At 47.5% G+C, this 11,802-nt stretch overlaps 1 protein-coding gene across 2 annotated transcripts in view; it reads right to left on the bottom strand.

The window, feature by feature from the left end:
- Nucleotides 1-725: 725 nt before the first annotated feature.
- Nucleotides 726-11,802, bottom strand: part of ACSL1 (acyl-CoA synthetase long chain family member 1) — a 43,980-nt gene continuing 32,903 nt past the window's right edge. For both annotated transcript variants that reach the window (XM_004696141.3, XM_004696142.3), the window contains exons 13-20: nt 11,247-11,342; nt 10,524-10,596; nt 7,797-7,885; nt 7,036-7,152; nt 4,717-4,860; nt 3,522-3,623; nt 3,336-3,407; nt 726-2,366 (exon numbers count right to left, since the gene is read on the bottom strand). In XM_004696141.3, coding sequence (XP_004696198.1) covers nt 2,226-2,366; nt 3,336-3,407; nt 3,522-3,623; nt 4,717-4,860; nt 7,036-7,152; nt 7,797-7,885; nt 10,524-10,596; nt 11,247-11,342 — 834 coding nt within the window. In that variant the 3' untranslated portion in view covers nt 726-2,225. The remainder of the gene's footprint in view (nt 2,367-3,335; nt 3,408-3,521; nt 3,624-4,716; nt 4,861-7,035; nt 7,153-7,796; nt 7,886-10,523; nt 10,597-11,246; nt 11,343-11,802) is intronic.

Raw genomic sequence — 11,802 nt, 5'->3', positions numbered from 1 at the left:
TCAGGAATACATGCAGTTCGTGGGTCACTCACCTCTGACTTAAGAGACCACTCCTGCCTGCCTTTTAATGCTATATAAACTTGCCCTACCGTGAAACCATTAAACCAACCTGACACTTGGTTCCCAACAGATTCGGTGCCAGCAGCTTCACACAGTTGTGAAGATGACAACGCCGTCCTCGACTCTCTGAAAAGCTTTCGACTCTTTACTTGCCTTAACTCCAACCCAATGCCTTCCAGTTGGTTTTGACTCATGGTGGTCCCACATGGGGCTTCAGGGGCTGTAAATCTTTACAGGATCAGCTAACCTCCTCTTTAAGCTGTGGAGGAGCTGGTGGATTTGTACTGCTGACCTTGCTGTCAGCAGCCCAGTGCTTAGCTGAACAGCCCCGCCAGGGCTCCTTTTTACGCACCCAAGTGAAGCAAACAAGCACCGGGTGTTCTGAATGATCCACAGAATCTTAGGAACAGATCTTGTGGGTTCATCCCACGATAGAGCACAGCATGCGAAGACCTTTGCCAGAGACAACCTTGCCAAGGGCTGTGCAGGGCCGGAGCACCACTGCCTGAGAGGCGGGTGGCCTGGGCACAGGAGACTGCGGGGAGGCAGCAGGGGCTGAATGTCCTCCTTGCTCTTTGCCAGCGTCCACGTGCCCCTCACAGGCTGCTCACACACCGCCCCCCCCAGCCCCCAAGACAGGACCTTAAAAGAGATGCTTCACTCACTTGAAATGCAGAAATATTTATTTTGGTTTCCTTCATTGTTTTTGGAAATTCTGTTTTGGTTTATAAAACATAGAAAGAGCCAACACTTAAAGCAAACATTCAAAACCCCAAGGTGACAAATTATTGACTTTTTGTGCAAGTCAGAATACACAGATGATGGTAGGCTACCAAATAGTGTTATTACAGTGACAGTTCTTTATGCAAACCCTGTTGTGCTTGATTAACACACGGACTCTCACATACCCAAAAAACAACTGCTTCCAATGTATAAATGATAACTTCATTCAGTCAAATGTGGCAAAGGCTGGCAGTAAAATGAAATGCTGCTAATTTACCCAAATGACCTCAAAAAAAAAAAAATTCCCTTGAGAAGTGAAACCCAGGAAATAATTTTTTTTCTTTTCCAGATATCTACATTCTAGAAGTTTGGCTTTTCAGATATATTTCATAGAAATCATGTAGCACTGTGATAGAAGAACATTTGCTTATCGCTGCCCATTTCAACAAGGACCCAAGACAATCTCCTCCCTTAATATTTTTCCAAAGACAGACTTTGCCTGAGAGTTTATTCCGGTGGGGAGCGGGGAGGGGGACAAAAGCGAGTTAAGCACAGCACACACAGTCGTCTCTTTTTAATATGAAAACCACATGAAACACCTGTTGGCCATTACAAACAGTGACTGCTGCAGTGAAGAGTAGGTGGACAGGAACTCAGGGGTCACGGTTGAACACAGTTTACTCAGGCCCTCACCTCGGTCTTCACTGTGGAGTCTAAGGCAGATTTTTCAGTACCCCCTGGGGGGAGGGAGCCAAGTCCGGAAAGCAGAGTCTGGGAGACTGGGTGCAGCATGGGTGACAGTCCATTCACCCCGTGAGCGTCCCTCGGAGACACAGCAGTTGGCTCTGTCCTTCTGAACAAGAGGGGCCACAGAGAGGGGCGTGAGCTTCCCCACCTTGAATCAGAGGGGCTGTGTGAGTGCGTGTGAGATGAGGAAGGATGGGGAGTGGGACTGAAGGAAGGAAGGAAATCTCTGGTCCACTTGGACTTTCTCCAGTCTGGACAACTGCGCTCAGTGCGCTGTACCCGTAGCGCAGCGCTGCGGAATCTGCAGCACGTGGCAGACATCTCGGAAATAGCAAAGTCCTAACCCCCGTGGTTAGAAAAACAGAGAAACAGAAGTTTTAACACCCACTTTTTAAACTCGAGGAAGTCTCAAATAACTTAGCACATTTATAGTTTCCGCTTTACAATTTTTAAGGCTCGTTTTGGGAATTGTTTATCACTATAGACACGGTCTGCAACACGAGGTGACAGTAAGGCAGTGTTCCATTTCCTCGGCTAGTTCTGTGACAAGAACCCCGAGGGGATAAGTCAGACACGAAGGTTTCCTTCCCTGTGCGTGCTGCAGTCCAAATTACCAACCGGAGGTCATCAGGAGAACAGACTGTGGAGGTGTGCGGTTTGCTTTTACTTCTGTTTCCCAGGCTCCCTTCTTCACATTAGACCTTGATGGTGGAATAGAGTTCCTCTATCTGGGGCCGGAAATAATTCCGTAGCTCAGGTCTTTTAGCCTTCATTGTTGGAGTCAGGAGGCCATTGTCAACAGAAAACAATTCCAAGTGTAGGGCAATGCCTTTGACCTGCAAAGAGACAGGGCTATTACAGGAGGAAAGCTGCCACCCGAGTCTTGAAGGCACAGCTATTGCTGTGGACAGCAAGTCCACTCCGCCTCAAGGGGACCCTGCAGGCCAGAGTCTCACTGCCAGCCATTCTGCCTCAAGGTGACCCTATAGGATAGGGTAGAACTGCTCCCGTGGGTTCCCGAAACTGTGACTCCATTAGGAAGGAGAAAGCCTTGCCTTTCTCCTGAGGAGTGGCTGGTGGTTTTGAACTGCGGACTCTGTGGTTAGCAGCCCAACAAGTAATCACTATGCTACCAGGCCTCCTGTACAGGGCAGAGGGAACTCACTGCCACCCAGTCAGCTGACTCATAGTGGCACTCCCTGTTGGCGTCTGAGGCTGTGGCTGTGTAGAGAGGAGCAAGCCCACTCTTTCTCTTGCGGAAATGCTGGCGGCTTCGAACTGCGACCATGAGGATCACAACCCAACACAGAACCACTACACCACCAGGCTCCTAGAGGGCAGAGTAGGAAACTCTATTTCCTAGGCTTTACAGGAGCCGAGTGCCAGCTAGCTTCTCCCACGAAGCTGCTGGGGGGTTTGAATAGCAGATCCGATGAGCAGCTGAGTACGTAAGCGACACACCACCAGTCCTCCTGAGAAAGCACATAAACCACTGAAAGGTATAAAGACCCTTATGGGGGAGCCAATCCATCTCTCACCCAGGCCAGGCTGGAGGTGAGCACACTCCATAAAGGCAAGTATTCTATTCTTGGCACTCAATTCAGGAGTGTATCCTGACCTCCAAAAATAAAAACAAGAGAGAATTCATACCCTAAAAACTCTCTCTGCCCAACAGCCCCCCGTGATTCTGCATGGATTTCTTTAGATATCTCCATCTGTAGTATAATTTATTTGTTAAAAAATAAAAAGCATAAGTCAAAAAAATGTGTCTTCCAGGAGTCCATGGATTTTGATGACAGCCTTACCTGTTCAAATGGTTTCAGACCGGAATCCTTCCCAAGCCTCACCATGTCATCTAGGATAGCCTTTTTGACATCCTAATCAGGTAGAAAAACAAAAGATGGCCTCTGTTGGTGATACCTGGATACCCACAGGTACATGTAACACAAAGGCTAGATAAAGAAGATAGAATGCCCACTTCAGAGCCGTACCTTACTTCTGCACAGTTCTTCAAAGGATCCTTGAAAGCCTTTCTTTTGGGCCCAGTGGACTAAGGTTTCAACATCTGGTACCACAATTGCTATGAGAAATGACTTGAATACGGAGAGACATGGGCATTATTACATGGCTGGACTCAAATGCTCTAGCATAGTGCTTCTTCATTATTCTGGGATGACAAGCCTCAAGGGGCAACCTGACGAAAGAAAGCCTGAGCCTCCAGGACATACTTAGCCAGGTGAGAAATGCCTGGCTCCGAAGGATGAATGGCATTGGTCATCCTACCGTAAATGCATGAAAAGAAACACCGCTAACTGCCAGCTTAACAAAATCACCTTTATGTACTTGTACGTGCACTTTTCTAAAACAGGGCCAAGTAACCAGACAAGGTGATACACCTCTAAGCACTGCTTGTTTACAAAAAAGTTAGAAAAATATGTACAAATTAACTTGGGGAAGAAAGAGCTTTAATACTTTATTTTTTGTAACATACTACTAAAACACGATAAAAAGCAAAAGGATTACAAGATTCTGGGTCAAAGAAAAATAGATGTAGTCTTAAAAAAAGTAGATACCATCTTACATAAAACAAGAAAATATAATTATAAAATCATTAAAAGTATCAAGATTTGAAAAATAGGCTAAATGTCTGGGAACCAGGCCACCTTCTCTTCCTTACAACTAACTCTCTGCTCAGCACGTTGGCAAATCTGCATTTGCCTGCAACAGCTCTAGGGATGACCGTGGGCATGCTTTGGTTCACGACTACCCTGAGATAAAACATCATTTAGGATGTGAATTATATGTCAACACACTGTTTTTAAAACATAATACTGTGGGAGACAGTTCTGAAATAAGCTTGATTTAATATGCAGAGATTCTTAATAACCTCAAGATTGTCAATCTTCCTTAGTAAAATTTAAAAAGCTATCACCCCCTCCTCTTCACACACCTTTTCCTTGGTACATGGACCACTCTAGGTAAAATAAAATGATAGAAGTTAAAGAGAAAAATGTTTTCTGGGTAAGGAATAAATGCCGCGGAGCGAAAGCCAGGAGTGGACAAAGGCCATGCCAGCATATGAGACGTGGCAGTTAAGTCATCCTAGCCCCCCACTTCCTCTCCCACTTAAAACCCCAAGGCCGCTGTAGCCATGCCTGCACAGCAGACTTTAAACCTAGCACATACCTGCAAGCTCTCTCCATGGACAAACACCTGAGCAACAGGTTCACTTCGCACGTAGATGTTTTCAATTTTTTCAGGTGCGATGTATTCTCCTTGTGCCAGTTTAAATATGTGTTTTTTCCTGTCGATAATCTTCAAGGTGCCATTCTGTTGTGGAGAGGGGAGGGGGCTGTGGGTGGGTCCAGAGAAAGCGTCCACCCAGCATCAGGCACCGGCAGAACAGGGTTTTACATGCGCTATTTGTTTCAGCGTCACGTCGTCCCATTTTATAGAAAGAAAAACGGAGGCTGAGAGAGACTGAGTCACTTGCCCGAGGCCCTTTGGCTAAGCATGGAGACAGACAGGGGACCCCGGAGCCTATGCTCCATCCCCCTCGGCAGCCGGCAGCAGTGCTAAACTTGTTCCTTTTGGTTCAGCCTGCTTCCCTGGTCTTCTCCTAGCTGAGTTAGGTACATGCCTAGCTGGCTCTCCAAATGAGTGACGCTCCTAGACAGCAGGGACATACCGCCTGCTCGCCCTCTCAGTTTGCTGCACAGAGTGAAGGCTCCCTAACGGCTCACGCTACAGAGGCACGGTTTCAGTTTCTTCCATCACTGGTTTACAGGAGGTGGGGAGGGTATTACTGGCCCCTCAGGCAAGATGAGCCTTTGCACAAAAGGCCACACTACCTAACTGCTGGAAGGTTAGCGTCCTTGAACGAATCAAGCACACGTCTCCTGTTAGAATGGTAATCAACCCCACACCTGGCAGTTCTACGTAGCGCTACCCTGAAGCATTGTCACGCCGCCCAGAGCCATCTGCGGGAAAGATTCTCGCATTCCCTCATCCCGCACTTCTTCATTTTCAAAGGAAGCAAACTGAGGTCCAAAGAAGTTATCGGACGTGTTCACTAGAGTCAGAGTTAACGCGGGCAAGCAATTCCTCTTAAACCTGAAAAGAGGGCCTTAATTTATTCCTAAATAATGGCTTCTGCCTCACATCTGAATTGATTTGAGGGGGCACTTTTTTACCAATGGAAATTCAAGAGTATCAGATCCCATTTACATCTATAACATTAGCTATTATATAACATAAAATTAGCCATGTTAGTATTTGCAATTAAACACAGACCACAGAAAGAGCAGTGCTTGTTTGAACAGAAAAAAGGGATATTGCATGCTTCACAACAAGGAAAAGTGTGCACTAGAGGTCGCATCCTCTCCCTTATTCACTCCGTGTGCTGAGCAAATCAGCCGAGAAACTCGGCTAGGAGAAGACTGCGGTGTCAGGATGGCTGGAAGACGCATTAGCCCCTGTGACATGCAAAGGCCACGGCCCAGCCCGCTGAAAGTAAAGAGTGCTTGAAGCACTTACTGATGAGCACCAAAGACTACAATCTCCAGTGTGGATCACACCTCTACATGCGTGAAACAAAAATCCGCAGGACTGGGTCAATAAATAACACGGGAAGTGGAGAGAGTGCTGAATCGCCAAGGGTTTCATTTTGCCCAGAGCCACATGCACCACCCGTGCTACCAGCTGTCTGTCAAGACATCGAATGATGGATTGCATGAGGCAAATCTTCTGCAAAGGATTTCTCCTCTCTAAAGGGTTACAAAGCAAAGACGTCACCTTGGCCAAGGTGTGCCTGAGCCACGCATGGCACTGTCAGCTGCTTCATATGGACACAGAATAAGGAAGCCCCAAGGAGAGCTGAGGCCTTAGAGTTGCAGCTCTGGTGAAGAATACTGACAGTACCACTGACCGCCACAAGCAGGAACAAATATCTTTTGGAGGAAGTACGGGAAGAGTACTCCTTAGATGCGGGGATGATGAAACCTCGTCTCACGCACTTTGGACGTGTTCTCAGGAGGGGCCAGTCCCTGGAGAAGGACATCTTGCTTGGTAGAGTAGAGGGTCAGTGACAAAACAGAAGACCTGATGAAATACTCTATTTTTAACAAGATGACAAACCTAAGAAACCCCTTTATTCACCAAGCCTTGCTGTTCACCACATTCTAGGAAGACTGCCACCGTTTCCAAGGGCCTTTGTTGCCCCCATGCAGCAAGGTCAATGCACAGCATCTCCACTGTAGTAAGTCATGACCTCTTTTGGTGTCAGAGAGGCAGTGACAGCAAGCAAGCAACAACAGCAAACAACCAAACAGAACACCTAAGCTATGTTATGGGGAAATCCCACACAAGTATTCTGAGAGCCCAGCCTCTCAGCAAGGAGGAAGCAGTGGAGACGGGAGGGTGCCGAATGGCAGCCAGACAGCAAAGGGGACGCATTCTCCCCTGTGCCAGAACAAAACCATCTGTGAACAGGAGGTGGCAACTCACCGGTAACCATTTCCCAATGTCCCCTGTGTGCAACCAGCCGTCTTTATCTAAAGCGTCTGCTGTTTGTGCTGGGTCCTTCAAGTAGCCCTGAAATACATTTGGCCCTTTCACACACACCTGAAGGGAAAAAACCACCAACAAATGATAGGTTAATGGCATTTATTGGAGACTTTTTGAAAGAAAAAAACTGTGTGCATGCATGCACCCCAACCTGTAGCTAGAAATCCTACGTTGCATCATCCAGAGGGAACCCTCAGAGCCCACTAGGACCAGAGAAGCACCCCATCCCCACCCCCAAATCCCCATTTCCCATTCTTGGTCGCTCCCATGGCAGTCAAACTAGAGGGCTAATGCTTGCTTAAGTCCCAGCTCAGAGCTGCTGGAAAACCCCAAAGGGGTTGAAATCACTTTGAAGCAATTAGAGTTACCATCAGTAGCCAGTAGCTTACCAAGGTCAATCAGCAGATGGAGGAGGGCCCTGACGACTTGGGTCACAGGAGCCTCTCTCAGCCTGGTCTGGGACCCATGTCCCTGCCACGTCAGGCAGGAGGCATCCACATCCGCTAGCCACCCCCACCCCCAGTGTTACACTTCCAACTACCTTCATGGAGAGGTGCCTGTTGGTCCCCAGATCACCAACACCGTCAAGTACAGGAGCTTTAGCGGACCCTGTGCTGGGCGATGGCCCTGCATCCCTAGTGGCTGGCCCTTAGCGGAAAGCACATGAAGCGTGAGATCTCGAATAATGGGAATCCACTCACCTCACCCTCACCCTTGGAAGCCATGTAATTCATTTCTTCCACATCCACGAGTTTTACATGATTGCAAGGCATTGGGGCGCCGACATGGCCTGTACAGTAAACAAAAGAATGATCACTCGGAATATCCTTGGGCCAGTCTTCACATTATATTTATAACAAACAAGCCTCTTTGCAATAAAAGGAAGGTGATGTGAACACCTGGCCTATGCAATTACAGCTGTTCTTCCTCTCATAGCATGATTTAGAGTTTATTCCCAGAACAGAGGCTGAAATGTTACAAGTCCACTTAGGGTACTTCCTAAACGTGACCCACTGAAACCAAACTCACTGCTGTGGAGTCCGTTCTAGCTCAAACTGACCGCAGGGAACAGAACTCTCCCCATGGGTTTCGGCATCTTTCTCCTGCAGAGCGGCTGGTGGCTTCGAACGGCTGACCTTGCAGTTAGCACTCCAACCCATAACCCACTGTGATACCAGAGCTCTCGGTCTAAGTTTGTTGCTCTGAATTATTTTTCAAAGTATAAGTAATCTGGGTGTGGACTTTGAAGGTGACTGTGAGTCCTCAGGAGCAGGCTTTCGAAAACGCTGACCTGGCTTCAATAACATGATGGCCCCTGACTACTAATTATCATTCCTTTTAACCACCCCTCCCTTACACAGACTTACTGTTGTCCTGGTGCTCCACAAGAAGGAACAACATAGGTAACATTGGCAAGTGTGGCAGTTACATAATCTGGTGTCAACTTGAGACTACTAAGAGTGAAGGGGTGGAGTTTAGTATGTCAATCAGGTCGCAACTTGATGACCTCATTTGGAGGTGCTACAGAGATAGTTACATGGAGCTACCCTGATGGCGCCAGAGCCCTGGAGGTGGAGAAGCCATGTGGAGACCCCTCCCAGAACTGAGATGCTTCCACCAGCCCCTGGATCCACAAGACTTTCCACCCACTGGCTTGTGATCTTCCTGCATTTGGCGTCATTGCATGTGTTGTGTGCATCTGAAGAGGAATTTATAGACTGGTATTGGACATATGGGCTAATATCAGATTTATGAACTTGAACTGGACTGCGCTGGGATGTTTTCTTAATATAAAATTACTCTTTGACAGAAAACTGTCTTACACATATATGAGTGTCTATCAATTTGTTTCTCTAGTCAACCCAGACAGACATAGCAAGCTGGTTTTTCTTGACACAATGCCCAATTCTGATCAAGATGGCCTTTATTGTTGGATCAGTATGTATGGATAAGCATGTTTTACACTTCAGTTTATGAAGATAGGATAGAGCCTACTCACTCTTTTGTCAAACGTTTTGAAGCCTGGGTTGGCTGTTACACCAACAAAGTGACCTGAAGTTAGATGTGTCTCAAGACAAAGGGGCCTGGCGGCACAGTGCATGAGCTCCTGCCTGCTACCCAGAGGCTGGGGATTCAAACCCACCAGTGACTCACTCAGCAAAACAGACGATGTGGCAGCCGTCTGCTTTGAAAGGATTTACAGTCTCAGAAACCCGATGAGCCAGTTCTACTCTGCCCTGTAGGGTGGCTACAGGGCAGTGTTAAGAGCTTCACAAATACGTCTTCTAGTGATTTCATCGTTTTAGATGATTGAGACTACTATTCCAAATTCTCTAGATGTTCAGGAACCTGAGATTAAAAATTAATCCAACACCATAGTGAAGAGTTGCCGCATGTTAGCATCCAGGCTAGGAGAATCACACATTTATCTAGGATACCTTTTTTTCCCCTGCCATCAAGTTGAGTCTGGCTCATAGCAACCCTAGAGGGCAGAGTAGAACTGCCCCATGGGCTTCTGAGCCTCTCTTTACAGAAGCTGAAAGCCTCCTCTTCCTCCCTTGGAGAGACTGGTGGTTTCAAACTGCCGGCCTTGTGGTCAGCCGCCCAACACGTAACCACGACACCATCAGGCCTCCTCCATCTATATGTGGCATCTTAGAAACCACTTGCTAAGAGTGGTAATGCTTAAAAGACAGCAAATAAATCCGAGAAGCGTCTTTATCATAGTGCAAAGTGTATTCTCAGTGCGGTGCAGAGGAAAGTGCAGGAGATTTACAGGCAGGCCTGGGTTGGCATCCTGGCTCCAAAGTATAATGGTATGTGAGTTCTTATAAATGGTTGGCATGCTATTTGAACCACAATCTGAGGTGACTCACATCTCACCAGGGCGTAGCCGGGGTTAGACTCACACAACGCGCATCTTAAACACCGAACTGAGAGCCTTATCTATGACAGTGCTCAATGAATTCTTTTTGTGTTTGCCTTCCCTTTTTCTCTTTTGGGGAAAAAAAATGAAATGAAATGAAATAAAAGGGCTGTACTTCCAACGCATAGCACAGGCCACCAAGACACGGTGTATATTGAGTCACTGTTTGTGGAGAAACACACACACTTTTAATAATTACAAATAATTAACTGAATACAAATAAGCAGACCTGCTAGCTGTATTTGCCTAACCAACTACTAGAAAGATCTGTTAGGTCAAATATTTCTAAACTGGTTAAACTAACAAATCACTCTTGCCACCCAACTGCCATACACTGGTGCATTGCCTTGGCTTCTGCCCTGAGGCCTAAAAATCCGAGCCAAAGTAGCACTAGTTGGTGAAGTGGGTTAGTAAGTCTATGAATGATGAAAGAGATTCTAACCACCCCAATAACCTGATCCCAACCACCCAGTTCCCATGAGCAATCTTCGGCCAGTCCTACCTGCTGTCCAGTCTCCAGGCATACTCAGGCAGCAGCCGGCAGTGCACTCTGTCTGACCGTAGCCTTCATAAAACTGGGCCGCCGAGAGATGACACATGGTTAACGGGGCACAGTCACGCCCTTGCTGGAAGTGCTAAAGTAATTACGTTCTTCTAGCTCCTAAGTAACTTCTGGCTGGGGTGGAATCTCTTTTCAAGTTTTCTGTTCAGTAGAATCTTTCATTACTAATTCATTCTTTCCTATTGGCACCCAAACACCTTCACTCTCATGCCGAACACCAGCTGTGGTCCATATTCACTTTCCACTGAACTGCCTGCAGACAGCAAGTGAGAGCATCTAAGCTCCAGGTCATGCGGCGAACCAGGAATGCACCAGCGTGGTCGGCCCCTGGCTCTTCCCCACCTGCTCCCCTTGTCACAGCCCCTGCTGTGTCCTGACCCCTTTGGAAGACGCTGTGTGGTTTTCAGGCTGACGTGCTACTCGCTTGTGATCCCTTCCTACGCTCTCATGCCTGACCTCTAAATGCAAGTTGTGCACCTTACCCTGGAGAAAATGACACACACGGTGGGTCTATTCCCTTGCCGAGGGGAATATATATGCATTCATTTCTCCCAGCTCTCTAGGAATAACACAGCCTTCCAGACAAACACAGAGAATAAAACGACGACCTTTATGAAGACAGTGGCCCGGCAGTATACATTTGGACAGGAAATCCCATCTCACCTGACAGCCAAGCGCTGCTCTCAGAAACGTCAGCACGGTGGCGGACACTGGTGCAGCTCCCGTGACCATCAGCCTGACCTTCCCTCCCAGGCTCGACTACGGGGAAGGAGAGAGGGGAGAAAAGCCCGTTAAACGTCTGGAAGGAGGTGGCTGCCCCCTCAGTGAGAGTGGCCTCTTAGGATTCCCCTGACGGCACCTTCAGAACCTCGCCGCATTCACGACGGGAACACAGAATTGGAGTGGGTTCCTACCCGCGACCATGCCATCCATTCTCAGTAGGTGCAGAAATAAACCAGCTATAAGAAGAATTCAGAAAGTCCAGGAAATAAAACCCACCACAACCCTCGCTATTTTTCAACCCAAATTTCTGAAGCCCTCCCCCGTCGTGAGATCGAGAGTGTGGTGTGTTTGTGGCAACTATCACAATTGTGGGGCTTGGGCATTACAAAATGACCTCAAGAGTGACCAGCATATGACAGAGCTGCTAAACAGAATCAAGAAATGGTAGCACATCCAAGATGTGAATGCAACGTGCCGGCATGGAGTAGGGAACCAG

Source organism: Echinops telfairi, unplaced genomic scaffold (assembly GCF_000313985.2).
Source record: "Echinops telfairi isolate 266 unplaced genomic scaffold, ASM31398v2 ScPeMD7_9;HRSCAF=40, whole genome shotgun sequence".
Lineage (NCBI taxonomy): Eukaryota > Metazoa > Chordata > Mammalia > Afrosoricida > Tenrecidae > Echinops > Echinops telfairi.
Note: the sequence above shows the minus strand (reverse complement) of the source record. Positions and strands in the feature narration are given on the sequence as shown.